This window comes from Sinocyclocheilus grahami, unplaced genomic scaffold (assembly GCF_001515645.1).
Source record: "Sinocyclocheilus grahami isolate Dianchi unplaced genomic scaffold, SAMN03320097.WGS_v1.1 scaffold312.1, whole genome shotgun sequence".
Lineage (NCBI taxonomy): Eukaryota > Metazoa > Chordata > Actinopteri > Cypriniformes > Cyprinidae > Sinocyclocheilus > Sinocyclocheilus grahami.
In genome coordinates, this window is record NW_015505491.1 from 914,212 (window position 1) to 933,088 (window position 18,877).

Below are 18,877 nucleotides of genomic sequence, written 5' to 3' on the forward strand. Positions count from 1 at the left end.
GAACCGAATCATTTAAACGGATGATTCATTCAGGAACGAAACACCATTATGTTGCTCAGAATCATGGATGTTAGCAAGATAAATTAACTTTATTTGCCTTTTGCCTTTTGGATAATTAGCTGTAAATTTCAAGTATGCAAATACCAAGTGCTTAGTCAATACACTGTGGCCAGGTTGAACATACTTGACGGGTGTATTAACTAACTTGCTTCACATGATTCACTTCATACATTTGTTTCACTGTTACATGGGGTCCTGAAAGACTGTATAAAAGAAGACATTTACAGTAAAAAAAAAAAGAACACTATTGAGACAACACTGAGAATGTGTCAAGTACTTGTGCAGATTATTATAGTTAAGTAAAACTACACTGTAAACATTTTTTGAAGTTGCAAATAAAACAAAAATTACTGGAGTATGTTTTACAACAAAATTTCATGTTTAATTTAATGTGTTACTTGCTGGTTCTTTGTAACTGTCTGTGAAATGTTCTAGCAATGTCTGAGTGAAAACTGTTTCTACAGCATTTTTTCAGTCAAATTAAAACCATAACAAATATATTTTTTTACCTGAAATAAAATAAAAAATTAAGTGAAATAAAATATTTTTTTAAATATTGAAAAAGTCAAGGAAATATTTCTAATTTAGTTTAACTTGATGTACTAAAATATCTCAAATGAAAATAAAATGATTAAAAACTATATAAACATATTTAAAAATAAGATTACAAAAATGACAAAAAAATATTTTAACGAAAATTAAAACGAAAACAAAAAATATATAAACTAATTTAAACTATCAATAAAAACAATGAGTGATACTAAAATAACCCAGGTATCTGCATTGCATCATGAAATGTAGTCAGATACATGTTGGAATGCAAATATTCATGCAATTGCATAGCTAAAATCATCTGCACAGAGAATATTTCAGACCTAAGTTGTTTCCATTTGAACATTTTCACATGCAAGTCTAAGCAAAACCACCATTTCAAAGATGTACCTTTGAATTTCAGTAAGATTTGTAAAAAATAAATAAATAAATACTACACTTTAAATAATTTACGATGACTATTAGACACACTAAAAATGCATCTCAAAGGAGATCAGGAGTCCACCAAAAAAACAAAAAAAGTCCTGCAATATTAATGCTATTCGAATTTCCTATCAGCCACATTTTCCTGCTTGGTTCGCCTAATTAGGCAAGAGCTTTAAAGAAGCACCTTTGTTGTCTATAAAAACAACATGTTGGTGTTGAGTTCAAATAAGAACCCGTCTCACATACAGTGAATTTCTTTGTTTTATAACCTCATGTGATTGTTTTGGCGAGAGGCAATCAAACTCCTCTGTTCTACACGTATCTGAATCGGCCCCATAAAACTAAGAGTCAGTGGTTTTATGCCACATAAAGACGAGCCGTTAAAAATTGAGTACCTGAAGCTGTTTCATCAGCCAGAGCACTAAGTCTTATCATTAAAAAAACATGCAGTTTGCTACTGCGTCCCATCCAGCCAGAACGACCACAGAGACGACATTTACAATTATGCAACTGCTGCACTGCTGAAGTGCTGATTTTTACTGCAATTCATGCGGTCTGCCGGGGCTTATGTGCCGCTTTCATTGGAAGGTCTGTGACCGCTCTGTAATCCAAATGAGTGTGTGTGTGTGTGTGTGCGTGCATCTGAGAAAGATGTCTGAGAAAGACGTGTGTGTGTGTACATGTATGACTCCCAGCATGCTCTGTTTCTGAAAAGGTGCACTGAAGGTCTGTGCATGCTCACAGATGTGTCATCTCTGTCTGTTAAGCGGGAAGGACGTGCTGTCTTTAAAGTGAGTGTCTGACGGGGAGAGTCATTACCGTGGGGTGAAGCAAAATCTCATTTAACTCGCCCTGACTGTGGAAAGCATGAGATACGGCCCCTCTCGTGACTCAAGAAACGCTGAACTGAAAACTCATGCTGCATCCCAATTCATAAACTATCTGTCCTAAACAGCATGTGAGATTAGAATTAGTTCATCGCAAATTATAGTTCATTGAACAGTGTGCCAAAGGTTCTTGGATGGATTTCCAAGTGTGCATTGGTGCATGTTTTGTTTGGCTAACACCCACTGCAACCCCTGCATGAAAAGAAGAGTTTGTGACAGTGCTATTTTTTATTTGTTCAGCTGTAGAAAATGGTGCCAAATCCTATACGTAAATGTAATATATGACATAAACTGCACTGTATCAAGAGTGATATAGAGTGATAGATTGCCATATAATATATATGGCAATATATCATTTTCACATATAGTAAGCTACATGCATTCTCTGGGTAGATGAAGATGTAAGTTTATAACATATATAAAATCCCCATAGTAAAATTTGTATATATGTCCATGATATCTTTATGATGATTTTGTTATATGGTAATATATTTAGCAACCATATATGTCAACAATACATATTTTATTTAAGTTTCTGTACTGTCAAAGCAGTTTTAAATGTAGAAACTTAATAATTAAGCATTTTTAATTCATATGAAGCATTTAAGGTTTCAATTCATTCATTTTTAACTTAAAGGGGTCATAGGATGCTACATGCACTTTTACAAGTTGTTTGAACTGAAATCTGTGTAGGCAGTGTGTGTACACAACCACCCTAAAATGATAAAAATCCACCCAGTGTTTTTTTTTAATCTACTAAAATTTTTACCCCTTTCTCAAATTGAGCCGATCTCAGATGCCTGTCTGTGTGACGTCACAAAAACAGGCCTCTCCCACGATAGTTTGATTGACAGTAGCGTTTCAGCACAGACTGGACTGGTGTCTTACCTTAGCTCCGCCCTGAGTGAGCTGTCATCAGTCCACCATTGTTTCACCGCCGGAGCAGATGTAGACAAGATTGACTCCTAAGCGATTGAGGTGTTCTGTTGTTGGATGTAATAATGAACATAGCAGTCGTCATTTACTCCTGACATCTAAGCTGCTGAAGACGCGGTTGATTATGTTTGTTTTTGAAGGGAATGCGCCCCCGATCTACATAAATGCGTCTATGTTCGCGCAAATCATTCGTGATCCAGCTTCACCTACAGAAGAAGTGAGTGTAAGGTTTTTTAATGAATCTTTGCAAATCGCCTTTCCTAACAATGTGCAAAGTTTCACAATGAATGCAGCTAAAGTAAACAGTCTCTCAGAGAGCGGCTCAGAAGAGAGGGGCGGGGTCAGCAGAGCTCATTAACATTAAAAGGAAAATGCTACAAAACGGCATGCTCTGAAAAGAGCTGTTTTTGACAGGGTGTTTTTTACACTACCATTGAGAAATTTTAACCAAACTATGTTACAGACTTTTCATTAAGACCCTAAAGAATCATATCAACTTCTGGAAAATGGGCATCATATGACCCCTTTAAATGTTGACTTTAAGGGAATAGTTCACCAAAAATGAAAATTGTCATTATTTACTTCAATTAATTTGAAACTTGTCTAGTACAACTTTTCTCTGTGAAAACACAAAAGATGATATTTTGAAAAATGTTTCAGTGTTTTTTTTTCTTCTATTTTTGTGAACTCAATGAAATCAATGGGGTTCAATTTTGTACGGATCCCAGCGTTCTTGCAAAAAGAACAAATACAAAAATTAAGCAGGTTTGGAATAACATGACACTGAATAAATGATGACACGTTTTGCATATATAAAACCATTATTTTCCAAATTTAATTCAAGTTTATGTTTTGACGTTTGTTAGTGCAAAGAGCTCAATTTGCAAAAAAAACTAAGTTTTGCATATTTATCAATGAAATCAATGGGGTTCAATTTTGTACGGATCCCAGCGTTCTTGCAAAAAGAACAAATACAAAAGGTTTGGAATAACATGACACTGAATAAATGATGACACGTTTTGCATATATAAAACCATTATTTTCCAAATTTAATTCAAGTTTATGTTTTGACGTTTGTTAGTGCAAAGAGCTCAATTTGCAAAAAAAACTAAGTTTTGCATATTTTATTAAAGTTTGCGTCATAAAATGTCTTGATGTTTGTCAGTGCAAAGAGTCCAAAAATAATAAAATAGATCATTCCAGTACTCTATGCAGAAAATGTGCATACTGTGCTATTATACTGTAGAAATAGCAAGAGTAGTATGTAAGCATAACATTGCAATCAAAGCCTCATTACTAAAAATCATATGCTTTGCAATCATCAGTGGAGAACATACTTTCAGTGCATAGCAGAAGTATGCGAATTGGGACACATCCACAGATTCATTCCTGTCGCAAAGACTCGAATAAACACAAAGACTGTCCTGTCCACAAACAACAGGTGTTTGGTGTCACAAACATCAAAGAAATTTCCAGAACCCGAGCATTGTGCTCACAATCTGTCTCATGATATTTTCATAATGTTTCTGACACATCAAACACATCTTAATGATCGACTGTGTAAAAAATATCAGCGAAACAACAGGCTTTTCGTATGCAAAACATGGGCTAAATGGCTGTTTGAAACGGTCCCAAGCATATTTAAACAACAAAAACACGATAAATGGAAAGAGGTGGCTGTCCAACCTTTGTCCACGCTTCAGTGAGCAATGTGTAGACTGGAATAATCACTCGCGCTGATGCTGTGCCCCTCATCATACAGACGCAAAAAGGTCCGGTTAATGAAGATCCACTGTACCACTGCTTTTGTTCTGCATTCGTTTCAGACTTTATTCCACGTGTGTTTAATTAGAGGGTTGGCTACAGACAGCTGTCCCCAAGGATACAGCCTATTGTCTAACACCTTTCTGTCATTTACAACAGCACAATGGGATAACTTCCTGTGAAATTGAAATGCACTTCATGGTTTTTGTGTTTTTTTAAATGAAATTTGAATTTCTATGAAATCCGTTTGGGAAAATTCAGTAAAGAAACATTGTATATAGACACAGTGAACTGATCTGTACACTTACAATATTATACCATGGTATACTGATGGAATCAGATGGTAAAACCATAATACTTTGGTATACTATGGTACTGTATTCATATTGAAGACAGCAGAACCCCTTAGATGTAAAATGTTTACTTGAGATTGTATGTTAATATTTCAATAATTTATCTACACATTTGCAAGTCTGCAGTTCTCTCAAGTTAATAGTAGTAGTAGTAATAATAATAATATCAACAACAACAATGACAATAATAATAATAATAACAATTGTTTTTCATTTAATGTCTTCTATTATTATTATTATTATAACCATAATAATAAAAAATACAATTATTATCATTATTATTATTATTGTTGGTGGTAGTATTTTTTACTTTATAAATATGATGACGAAATATATTACTGCTATAATAATAATAATAATTAGTATTATTATTAGTGGTGATAGTAGTAGTATTTTTAACTTAATTATAAAAATGACATGACACTTAATTATAAAAATGAGGAATATATTACTGTTGCAAAGTACTGTGAAATAAAATATAATTTGATAATCAAAATAAGGAAATGCAACAGACTATACAGTTATTTAAGTAAATTTGTAGCCTTTAATTTGCTTAATGCACTAAGATATATTGTGATTAACATGCGGTCTAATTTATATATTTTCCATTCGATATAATTAATTATTACCTTTCTATCAACTTACACACCCCCTGCAGTTCCTTCACATTCTTGAAAGAAATATGTGTCCAAAAACTATATGTCAATGCCATAACTACACCGTTATCCTGGCGCAACGCATTGTTTTGTCTGATGTATTTAAGTGTGATTTTTCTGGTTTGAAGGCACTCTCATGTTCATTGGTTTCATATACCATAGTTTAATAAACAGTTAAATATTTGAATTTTCAAAGATGCCTTTGATATTTTGTCATAACCAGCTTATTGGATCACCTAAAACATGTAGCCCCTCAACTGAGGGGCTTAGCAATGTCCCTGTTAATGAGATTACAGCATTTCCATGACAACTGTGAACTGGAAATGCTGGATTTAGGAACAAAACAGCTGTATTTTTTCTTCAGTCAATCACAAATAAACACGTGAGGCCTCTGCATTCATGCGATCACTTTAATCTGACATTACAGGTTTGTGTCCCCTACACTGCTCCAAATGCTTACTCAACTTCATCCTCTCCTAAAATTCTTTTGGAGAAATAAAAATAGACAAAGCGAGTCTATTTTAAGCACATCAAGGGTATAACGCTGCATAATGAATGTAAAGAGCAGCTCAGATCATTTGGAGAAATGGTTCAGATCGTATCTCTGTTTGCAGACTAAGCAGAAGCAAATCTCCATTTGCTCTCCACTGCTTCATAAAAGAATCAAATGAGATATTAAAAAGACCTCAGACTTTCTTTCCCGTGGGTCTTGAACATTTTTGTTTTGTCAAACCAATTCTATTACGATCAATCAGCGATCAACACGGCCTTTGTTCGCAAATGAAGTGAGGGCTCTTTAACTCAATAATGCATCGCAGACGATGGTTAAGGGAGCTCAAATTGTATTATGACATAAAAAAACATCTTCTCTTGGGATCTTAACCAGTGCACACCGAAGCGTAGACGGCATGTAGAAACCCTCTGACTCTGTTGTCTTGTTCCATTAGAGAAGAGCTAAAAAAAATGCTTTATTAGTCTGTCACTCGGTCGACTCTCATAAAATCAATTTCCACATTTCACCTTACAAAAGAGGAAAAAACTCTCTACATGCTCTCAGAACAATATGTCGGCTTCTCATTTCAAACATAAGAACCATGTAGGAAGGGATTTGAGTCCTGTGGAACCCGAGGATATAGGGAACGAGATAGCCTTCGCAAAAAAAGCTTACACTAGGGAAGCAAATCACACCATTCGTTACAGAGATTCCCTCGTTCCCGGGCAGGGTGTCCTTGCCATGTGTTCTCAGACGAGCCTAATATTGCAATATATGAGAGAGCCACCAAGTATGATCCTCTTGGGAGAAAGTTGGAGCAGTTTCAGGACAAATAATGCATAGTTGTTCACACTTGTTTAAAGCTCCCTCAGCTTTTGTTTGCTTAAAGGAAAAATGTGCATGGGTTTTGTGCTTTGTTGTGGGTAGAATTCTGATCATAAATGCTTGCGGTTGCCAATAATGCCCAATCACAGCCTAGTGTGTGCCAAGCAGTTCTCGCTGTAGTTGTTTCTCCATGCTTTTGTTGTAACAAACACACAAAAAAACGCTGATTACACAAATGTGCTCTCTTATCTTTGTCCAAATTGAGCTTGATCCAACAACAATGTACTCTCCAGTTTTTCCGACAAGCAAATTGGACACTCTGAGTCACAAGTTCACTCATGCATATGTAATATTTAGTTACAGGAAATGTTTAGCAACTATAATTGGGCTGAAAGGTCATGGCTGGGTTAAAAGCTACACTGGGGGTCAAAGGTTTGGAATAATTAAGATTATTAATGTTTTTGAAAGAAGTCACCAATTCTGCATTTACTGAGCAAAAATACAGTAAAAAAAACTGTAATATTCTGAAATATTATTACTATTTAAAATAAGAGATTTCTATTTAAATATATTTTAAAATATAATATATTCCTGTGATCGCAAAGCTGAATTTTCAGCAGCCATTACTCAAGTCTTTTTTAGTATGTAATGAATACAAAAGCATTTACAATAAACATTTTGTTACATTTGTAACATTATAAATGTCTTTACTGTCACTTCTGATCAACTGAATGCATCCTTGCTGAATACAAATATTATTTATTTACTTATTTTTTAATCTTACTCCAAACTTTTGAATGGTTGTGTATCACAGTTTACAGAAAAATATGAAGCATCACTGATATTAATAATAAATGTTTCTTGAGCAGCAAATCAGCATATTAGAATGATTTCTGAAGGATGATGTGACACTGAAGCCTGGAGTAATGATGCTGAAAATTAAACTTTGTATCAAATTACATTTTACAATACATTCAAATAGAAAACAGTTCTTTTAAATTGTAATAATATTTCACAATGTTTCTGTTTTTACTGTATTTTATCAAATAAATGCAGTCTTGGTGAGTATAAGAGACTTCTTTCAAAACCATTAAAAATCTTAATTACTCCAAACCTTTGACCGCCAGTGAAAGTACAACATTTTAAATATAATAAGCAGTTAGTTTCAATGATGGAAAATAAAACAGCACAGGTATTTACAGCTCTGCGTGTTTGGATGAGGATCACTAAATATGATTGTTGCTCAAAGTGAATATGATATGCAATAATCATTTCCCCCCACCATGATGTATTGAGGGAGGTTGGCATTTCGAGATGCACATGAAACATTTGATGCCACAACACACAGCTTTGTAATGCCTGACCAGCATTCGTATGGTCCAGTTGTGAGTTATCCAAGCCTTCCCATTAAAATTCCACAAGCGCAGAATGCAGTATTAATGACTACTGCACCAAACTACACAAACTATAACTGAAACAACATTTCAGCATCGAAAATTTGGTAAAAACAACTGAATAGAATGAGAATTCACAGCTGTAGGGAATAAAAATTAGCCTAAATGCTTGCTGGATATAAGACATAGCAGAACTAATATTCAGAAGCCTATGGGATACCAGAGAGCTATGGCCGACAACATGATTAGCTGGTCTCTCTAATCCTCCTTGTCAATTAAAGCGAGGTCCTGGCCTGTAGGCATTGAGATCCTGACCATTTTAAAGCAAATTGGCTGGAATGGTGCGGCAAACACAAAGGCGTTTTCAGTCCTAAAACTACAATCAAAGGGAAATGACAGGTTGATGTAAACTTTAAAAAATTGTTTGTAAAAACAAAATAGTTGATTTGTTGTTGTTTCAGGAATTCCAGAGTGTAGTTCAAGGATGTTGATCCAGGAACATGGATCATGAACATGTCGTACTTGTTTAAATCACTGTAAGCTGAAGAAAATACACATATACAGTATCTCACAAAAGTGAGGACACCCCTCACATTTTTGTAAATATTTTATTATATCTTTTCATGTGACAACACTGAAGAAATTACACTTTGCTACAATGTAAAGTAGTGAGTGTACAGCTTGTATAACAGTGTGAATTTGCTGTCCCCTCAAAATAATTCAACGAAATATTGACACTTTGGGCCCAATTTGGACATTTTCACTTAGGGGTGTACTCACTTTTGTGGCCAGCGGTTTAGACATTAATGGCTGTGTGTTGAGTTATTTTAAGGGAACAGCAAATTTACACTGTTATACAAGCTGTACACTCACTATATTACATTGTAGCAAAGTGTCATTTCTTCAGTGTTGTCACATGAAAAAATATAAAATATTTACAAAAATGAGAGGGGTGTACTCACTTCTGTGAGATACTGTATATGAGGGCTGTGTTATTCAGAACTGAATTAAGAATGCCTTTTACATTCCAAATCAATTCATGACTTTGAAGTGAGGTAGCAAACAAGATGCAGAACTGCAGTTCAAGTTTGAATGTAAGGTAAGTACAATTACAATAAGATTAACTGAAAATCAAAGAAATTCATATAACTATTTTGACAAATTATATTTGTTTTTTTATTTAATCATCTTAATGTTTTAATTATCTTAATGTTTAATCATCCTCATGGACAGAGAGAATGACAGAACAATAGAACGATAGAACGGTAGACAGATAAACTGACAGATAGAGTGATATAGGTACAACGATAGAATGGTAGATAGAATGATACATAGAACAACATAACGACAAAACGATAAAACAACAGAATGATAGATAGATAGATAGATGGATAGAAAGATAGATAGATGGATAGACAGACAGACAGACAGACAGACACAGAGACAGACAGACAGACAGACACAGAGACAGACAGGCAGATACAGACAGACAGACCGACAGACAGACCAACAGACAGACAGACAGACAGACAGACAGATAGATATATAGTTGGAGCCCATTCTTCAATTCTGAATGTTGCACAGACTCACTCACTCACTGTCATATGTTTAAGATGAGTTCTCACCTCAAACAGCCGCAGGACATTGGCCACCATGATGGACACTGAGCTTCCCGACGCCCCTATCACACCCACCACGCGCTCAGGCTTGCGTATGATTGGTTGTTCGCCGTTGGAGCAGCGGATGTCAGACGTGTCTTTCTGAATGAGGGCCTGGACAAATGTCAGAGACTGCTCTAGAGCGTAAGTGTCCCTGGAACATGTATCGAGGATCCGGGCCCCTAGTGTGATGTTGGGCAGCAGTTCTGGGTCGCTGTTGATCTGGTCCAGTGCGTACAGCATGGCCTCCAACCGGTGGATTCCTTTCTCCTTCTTTATTTCTCCACATGGGACCCCTGCATGACCCCTGGCATGGACCGGGAAAAGGCCCCCCAAGGTGATGTCCCCCGGGATTTTGATGGAATGTGGGTGCGAGTGCTGGTGAACTGACGAACATGGGCTTAGCCACACCCAGAGAATCCACAGGAGGCGTGGCCATGTGGTAGAGTGACAGCTGCTCCAGCTTAAAACCCGGAACATCCCGACCTGATGGTCCAATGAGAACAGAGGAGGATGTGATGTCATAATGACCAGGAATCAAACACGCAAGTGTTCATCCACTATCTGAGGAACCTGTCAGAGATAAACAAAAATATGTACATGAGGAAAAATAGGGGTGCAATTATGTGATGATTTCTTTTTTAAAACTTTAAGTTTTAGTGAAAATGTGATTGCAATTTAAAATGCTTTTTTCTCTTTTTGTTCGTAAGGCTGCACAATATCAATTTTACTATAATAATAGTATACTAATACTAATACTAATAATATTAAATAAAAAGGTTAAATCAAATAAAATTCTATTATAAAGTTACACTGTAATATATATATATATATATATATATATATATATATATATATATATATATATATATATACACACATATTAAGTACGGATATAAATATTTATTAAATTATATATTAAACAAAAAAATAACACTTTTATTATTAAGAACAATTATTATTGCAATGTTTAAATAAAATAAGAAATATTAGTATTATAAAATTGTACTGTAATACAAATGTAAAAAAAGCATATATTAAATTATCTTTAAGAAAAATACTACAATAATAATACAAATACAAATATTTATTCTTAATTCCTTAATATCTAGTCTTAATTTCTATATTGTGATTTTGGTTTTATTTCAATAATTTATGCAGCCCTAATTCTATATATTAAACTCTTGCATGGAAGTTTTGCCTGTACTTTTGACTTGGGCCAGTAAATAATCAACATGTCAGAAGCTTGAAACTTTTTATGTCACTTTTGTCAACCTTTTGAGTTTTAACTCTACATTCTTGCAATGCACATTTCCTGCTGAATTCAGTAGATTCACAACATTCTCATGACAATGATTCTACCATAATGTTACATGGAAAAAGCATTGGAACACTAAAAAACACTTTTAAAAAAGTAATTTGAATTTCTAGCACTCTCTAACTATTCATGCACAGTGGATAACACATCATAAACAAGACCAGATACAATGTGCTTTAAAGACGCAGGTTTCATTCTCAAAGCGTCCACTGGGAATGGCACTGAACTGAAACGCTGTGAATGGAGAGTGATATAGTCTGGCATGTGGTGAAGCTCCGGGGAATGGAGCCCAACTGCTCTGATGTGTAGTGATTGTAAGACCAGCTGTGGAATAAGTGACTCTCCAAAGGGTTCAAAGGTCAATGAAAGACTGAATTTGTTCAGAAAGCAGAGAGAAAAGATGGAATTGAGCTAAGAATGGGAGAGACTGTAGACGGTAGCTAAAACTTCAATACAAGAAAAGTTACCTTTAATGTTGAGAGCGAATAGAAATAAAGCTCTAGTCTATAGGATGATCATACAGTTACTCCGAGATGCAAAGAGAGCTGCACTGGGGAATTATTCAACATCTGCCTGAATCAACAAATGTAAGTATGTCTCTGATGATTTTGTTTCATACATTCTCTGGAACATGGTTATTTAACTAAAATTAAAAATTCAAATTAAACTAAAAATAATTTAAAATTAAATTAAATGAATTAAAATAAAATGTTAAAAATATAATTTTTAATTTTTAATTTTACTTGATGTACTAAAATAACGATAACTGAACTAAAATGAATAAAAACTATAGACATAAAATAAACAAAAGCTACTAAAAAATAGAAAACACAACAACATCACTGAAACTTTAATTAAAATTAAAAGAAAAACAGACAATATAAAAATAAATACAATTCAAAATATTAATTAATATATTTAATTAATAAAAACTATAATAGTATCTCATTGATACTAAAATAACACTGCTGTGGAATTTTTTTGAAGATAAAGATAATTCCTTTGTCTTACTAGACTAATTTAATAACTAGAAATGTATGTATCCTAACTACATATTTTGTTCTTATTTTTAATAAATAATATTTTTCATAATAAAATTATAATAGTAAATAATATTATTTCTTAAATATCATCATTTGGCAAAGTTTGACGGGAAATGACACATGTTGAGACATAAACAATATTTATTTAAATTTACACATATATTTTACATATGGCTTATTCTGAATACCTTTTGTTGTATCATTGGTAACCAAATGCATTACTTTTTGAAAAACTTTATTAGGTCAAAAGTAAAAACAATATGAAATATAACCATAAAAGGCATTTGATAAGTTGCATAAAACGATGAAGGTAAAAAGCTTAATATGACCTTCAGATTTCAGATTTTTACATCACCCCCTGTACTGATTACTGAATCAGACTGCCAAAGTCAAAAACTAACACAATTTTTATACAAACTTGGATTCAAAATGCACAATATTACATTTACTTTATAGAACATACAGTGTAGTGAATGATGTGATCATTTAGCATGCGACTGTGTTAATGTGACTCATGACATACTGTATGCTGTTTAAAAAAACAGGCAGTACATATTGTGCAGTATGCCATCAACAGTACACAAGAATTCCATTCCGAACACAAGCCATGGTTTATGTACGAGAGTGGAAGGATAAATCACTGGAGCTGCATCTGACAGCTTTCAGAACCTCTTAGTAGCGAGGCATTACATTTTGATGAAAATTTTACATCACACTCCAGAGCACATAGCTGTAGCGGCGGCATCTGCTTTTTGCTGCAGTTGCTTCGAAACTGCAACATCTACTCAGTGACAGGTGTTCAGCAGCAACTTCAGATATCGAACGCTGCTGTTCCAGTTCCTTATGAGCCCTGATTGCATTTACAGTAGAAACTGGAGATTGCATTTGCTTCGAATAGCCTAATCAAATCCTAAACCGTTCACATGCTTGCTTCTCGGCCTGCCTGCCTGCCAAAGGGTTTCCCTTTAAATTCATTCAGCTAACACAAATCAGATTGAATATCTATAGTCTCCCTTACTGTTATCGACTATTTTTTCCCTTACATGATCTGGAGATGTGTGTGCTTGAGTGAACCAAAGCACCCCACTGCTATTTCTGAAATTAAAAGACATATTTAATATTGCATACTAATTGTTTTGAAAGTGGGTTCATTTCCTCATGAGAAGTAATTTGATTCTGGGTTGGCACTGAAGTGGCAGTGGCACGATGTCAGACGATAATCGAAGGAGACAAGATCTTCCCTGCACTCTCTCTGGTAAATATCATTTTCACGGTGATAAAACATCATTTGAAGCTGTTAAACATAATGGGCTGTTTCAATAATCCATGGTGGCATCATCTACTCACAGTAATCACTGTTTGTGAAGGGCTGCGTACGGTTGGCACTCGCAGTGCAGCGAACGCATTCGGTAATGTGGCATTAAAGTAAACGCAAGATCGCTTTGTGCATTCAAACCTGTAAACAAGCAAAAAAAGCCACCAATGAAAAGCCCACCCCAAGTGAATGATAAAAAGCGGCATGTTTATGAGGCATTTCAAAGGGAGAGGAAAGCACTTTCTAAATCATTTGCACATCAGAGACCGCTAATATGCAGTCAATAATAGCAGTCTGCAGACTATTATACTGGATTTCTGTCATTCACTGCGAGTTTCTTTGCTTTTCCCTCAATATATGCAATTAACTTAAGTATTATATGACTCTACGGACTTGATTTAAAGTAGAAAGATTGGCCTCTGAAAAAAAAAAAAAAAATCATTTCTTATCACAATTTCTTTAATCCCTCTGCCAAAAACATGATATATTTTTATATCATGTTCAACCAAAATCCCAATTTCATTTCATAGTCTGCGAACAGAGTCTCAGTTAATACTTTTTAAAATTCATCAGCTGAAACTATTAATGCCCATTCGGGTGTCTGGGCTGGTGACAAATGGTGAGGTCATTCCCAGCGTGACATACTTACTCAAGATAATGTGATCACTCTTCAGAAATGAAGGGCTGGAATAATGGATAATACAACAAATCATTGGGGGCCTTTTTTCCTTGGTAATAGACCTAAATCTTGCAGCTGATATCCATTAGGAGCCGTTAAGAGAGAAGTTTGAGAGAACTCGTTCCGAAATGATAGACTAGACAGAGTCAAAGTGACCCAGCACAAAAAAGGGTGTCAATGTACCTGGATTAAGATGGACCATTCTGCAACAATGAGGTCAGCGGTTCAGATATAAGCTTTGCAATAGACTGTCCATAATAGTTGTAACAGACACGAGGAGTATTTTGAAACCTCATTCATCTTCTTGTTCAGGAAATAATGGAATGAGGAAATTCAGCAAATCCCGCATTGTGATATAGATGCGCAGCAAAATACAGCCAAGTCTGAAATGCCGCACACTTTGGTGACGTAATGGTGCATTAAATGGCAGGTAATAGTCCGCATCAGGCAAAAGGGCGCATCGAGGGAGTGCCGCGGCCTATAAGAGATCCCTTCAGAATCACAAAATGGCAAACGAGACACGCTACGGTCTCTGTGGATTCACTGACACATACAAGGGACGACCATCACAAGAAATATACTTCAAGTGTGCAATTTGGGACATAGTCTATGTTGAACAACCAATGCTACTGTACATGCACGGCTTTTTGGTTACAAAATGTAACTCCTAAAACAATCTTATAAGGATGTGCGATATTTGGGATTTTCTTGTTACCTAATCAGCATTCTGGAAAACCCAAATATAGAGTGCCGGAGTGAAGACACATTTTTGTAAGCCAACCCGGAAGTTACCATCTCCCTGGTTCCCCAGACAAAATGCAAGTTCCATTGGCTTTTGGATTATTGCAGGAAATATAATTCTTACACGTTTAATCTTCACAAATGAACACAACATTTATAAATGTTGGAGCGAAGCATAGGCTATAAACGAGCACATGATCGCATGACTTTAACGTCACCACCAATAAGCTGCCGACAACTCTTTCAATTTTTATTTAAAAACATTTAACTTGAACATTTTAGAATAGTTTGAATGAGTGCTATTATAAACACAAAGAGGCTGTATAGACAGACAAGTAAGTAGATGAGTTTACCGGTTCGGCATGGTAACGTTTAACGTCCCTGACAACCTTTGCCTTTTTCAAGACAACTAAAGCATTTTTTTAATCAAATGGGGGTATTATTGATGTATTTTATCTTAGAAATGCGAAAATATCTTGAGCTTGTATTCACCACCAACCAAGACATTTAACCAAAAGCCCATTCAAAAAACTCACTGACTTCAGCATGATTTTTTTAGGCCAACTCACATTATCGATTTCAAACACTCAGTCCTTTCTATATTTCCTCAAGCCCCCTTTGCCAGGAGTTTGATTGACAGATGATCTGATCAATCATAACGCTGAATCTGCCTTTTTGTCCGACAAACAAACCAGACAGGAAAGTAGATTAACGTCGGCGGACTTGAAATTGAGAAATGGCATGTATTGATGTCTTTTGAAACAAATACCTTGATGTTCATTCATGTTTATTTTGTGCTAGAACTAGTAAAGTGGAAGAGGTGATCAGCTCACGTACCGCTTGAACTGAGGCGCTACAGCAATCTGTCACGACACATTAAAGAACCACAAATCGGTATTTATTGTTTGAATTTCTTTTAAAAAATGACGAAATTTGAAAGCCGAATCTTTGTTTCATACCAAAAGTAACCTGCTCTGTCTTGTCTGTTGGCACGTTTCCTCTTTGCTCCGCAATGTATTTGTCACTGCGTCAGAACATGATGCGTGGTGTGAGAGCAGCATGGCTTGTTAGACGTAGCAACAGTAACTAAGGGTGGCGGGTCTTTCCAAAGGGTCAGTTGACCCTTATGTAAAGTTCTTACTGTAACTCTTTCTTTATATTCTTCACTGTAAAAAAAAAAGTTTTTCAAAGTTGGAAATAAAACAAAGATTACTGGAGTATGTTTTACAAAAAAAAATACTATTTCAGTCTTTCTATTTTAAAATGTCATGTTTATTTCAATGTGTTACTTTGTTATTTTGTGAAATTTACAATTGTGCAATTTCTGAGTACTGTTTCAAAGCCAGTTCTTTAATTTATTTTCACATTTTTATTTATTTTGCTATTATTGTTGTTGCTTTGTTTGTTCTCCTTGCTGTGTATATTGTGTTAAAAAATAAAATACATACAAAATCATGAATTTTTCCAATCTGCTTGACATCATGGCTCAGAACAGTCACTAGTGAAGAGATTATAGCCTATGCATTCTTGTGGCGCCATCAGCCATTCAGAGTTGTCATTACGGAATTTTCTTGCTGATCAAGAGTAATTAGTCTCACCATATACAGCTTTTATGGCTCAGGTGACTGGGGGTAAAAATAAAAATCTCATAAGTAAATAAGCACTCGCAATGTGCAAAAAAAATATATAAATCACTTCTGTCATAAAGGATTTCACATGAACTCTTGTGGATTTTTCTAGGGCCATCTCACAGAGCACACACATTATCAGATGAAGATCACACACTGTGAATTCTTGACATTATGTGAGAGGGCACAGGGAGCAGCTACAACACTTTTGCAAACATCCCTGACGACATATGACATTGTTCACACAAACGGAAGACTTTTAAATGCTGACCTCTCATGCACAGAAGCATGACACAGCCGACAGGGGGTTCAGTGCTGCAATGATAATTCAAAGAGACTCGACAGACCTCATAGCATGGATTAAGAAACTAGGAATTCATCCCACAGGACATGGAAAGCAGATAAAAGGAGTTTCAAGACAAATGCACAAAAGAGCACAAAAGTAATCTACATTGCAATGAGTGTCAAAGCCTTACAAGAGCTACTTAACTCTTCTTTTGTGTAATCGTGATGGACACGTCAAAGCCTATGATAATCTACATTATGAAATAATGCATGCATTAATGCAAACCTTCAAATACTTATACATATAGTGCTCACTACCCACTAAATTCTGCATAACAGAGGGATATCAAATTTAAAAAAGCCAAACAGAATTGAATTGTTGATAAATCACACATTATTAAATGTGAACAAAATTATTATGGCTTTTTTCCCAACAAGAGAGATTGAGATTGATCTGTTTGGACTATATGCAAACATTGTGGAATATCTGTTATTCCAGCAGCATTTGAATGACAGATTAATTTACAGTCACTCTTCTGTTACACCAAATACACTAAATAATGATCTTTAAAAAAGCATCATATGACCCCTTTAAAACATGATGAGAATGACAGAAATTTGAAAAAAAGTTGAATAAGGGGTTACTTATTCAACTTTGTAACAACGACCATCAGTCACTTAAAAAAACAAAAACATTGTTACATTATTCAATGCCCAACACATTTGTTTTGCCTATGCACTTCTACAAAACGAAAAATGATACAGAGATATAATCTGATAATGGTAAATAATAAATATATTATGTATATATGTCCTAATGTATATCATAGTAATGAATGATTACCATATGCATTTACCATATTCAATGTATGTTTATTCTACTTCAAAGAATACGATAGTACCAATACTAGTGCCCCAAAATATATTTCTTTGTCCCAAAAACCATTTATAATGATGGAATCAGATGGCATTACCATGGTACTTTGATATAAGTTGCTGAATCCTAAGTACTGTATATTCATGTAGCATTTACTCCAAGGCTCTTCAAGAAATACTTGCAGTATTATCATCATAGCAGCGTCCAAACCATGGTAATACCATGGTACCTTGATATATGTATGATTGATATTGACCATAGAATTCATTTAGTACTGCATTTACATCGTTTTTTTAACAGTTGTACATGTAGAATTGTATATAAAATAAAATGAAGGAGAGAAAAATACACTAATTCCAATGGCATTTTTTTCCGTGCACTGTGCAAATGTTATAATAACTTAAAAAATACAAAACATAGGCTATTGTAAAAACATTGCACGACACAGATATAAACACTGTAGTCCGATTTTGTACCTGTTCATCCTGATGTTGAACTTTCTCCAGGAGTCTGTCGAGACGTCCACGACCTCTCCTCAAACCCTCGAAGACATTACGACTCGCTCAAACCACCTGAAGCTTTTGGCAGTTGTTTAGTTCACCTATGACCTGCTGAGATCACCTATGACCTGTTTACAGAAAGCCCAGAGCTCTTCTTCATCGTTTCATTCATTCAGTCTTGCGTTCCGCAGCTCCGTCCGCGTCCTCGCGCGCGCTCTCTGCCTTTTCACCGTGAAATGAGATTCGTATCGAACATAAAATATTTCTCAACACTGTGCCGCTTCTAATCTCTATCAAATCTCTTAAAAGCTCGATTCCCCCTCCCCTCGCTCTCTTGCGCTCTCTCTCTCTCTCTCTCTCTCTTCATGTATGCTGTCACTTTGTGCTGGTCACTCTAGTCCTCATGCTCTGTTTGGGGTGTTGCTGTTTATTTTCATTTCTTTTACTGTACTTTTCTACAATATTTTTTGCTGGGGACCTGTAAGGC

At 35.2% G+C, this 18,877-nt stretch overlaps 1 protein-coding gene across 1 annotated transcript in view; it reads right to left on the reverse strand.

Moving 5' to 3' along the window:
- Positions 1–18,704, reverse strand: part of LOC107601768 (metabotropic glutamate receptor 6-like) — a 58,860-nt gene extending 40,156 nt beyond the window's left edge. The window contains exons 1-2 of the mRNA XM_016294057.1: positions 18,367–18,704; positions 9,972–10,577 (exon numbers count right to left, since the gene is read on the reverse strand). Coding sequence (XP_016149543.1) covers positions 9,972–10,529 — 558 coding nt within the window. The 5' untranslated portion in view covers positions 10,530–10,577; positions 18,367–18,704. The remainder of the gene's footprint in view (positions 1–9,971; positions 10,578–18,366) is intronic.
- Between the last annotated feature and the right edge of the window lie 173 nt (positions 18,705–18,877).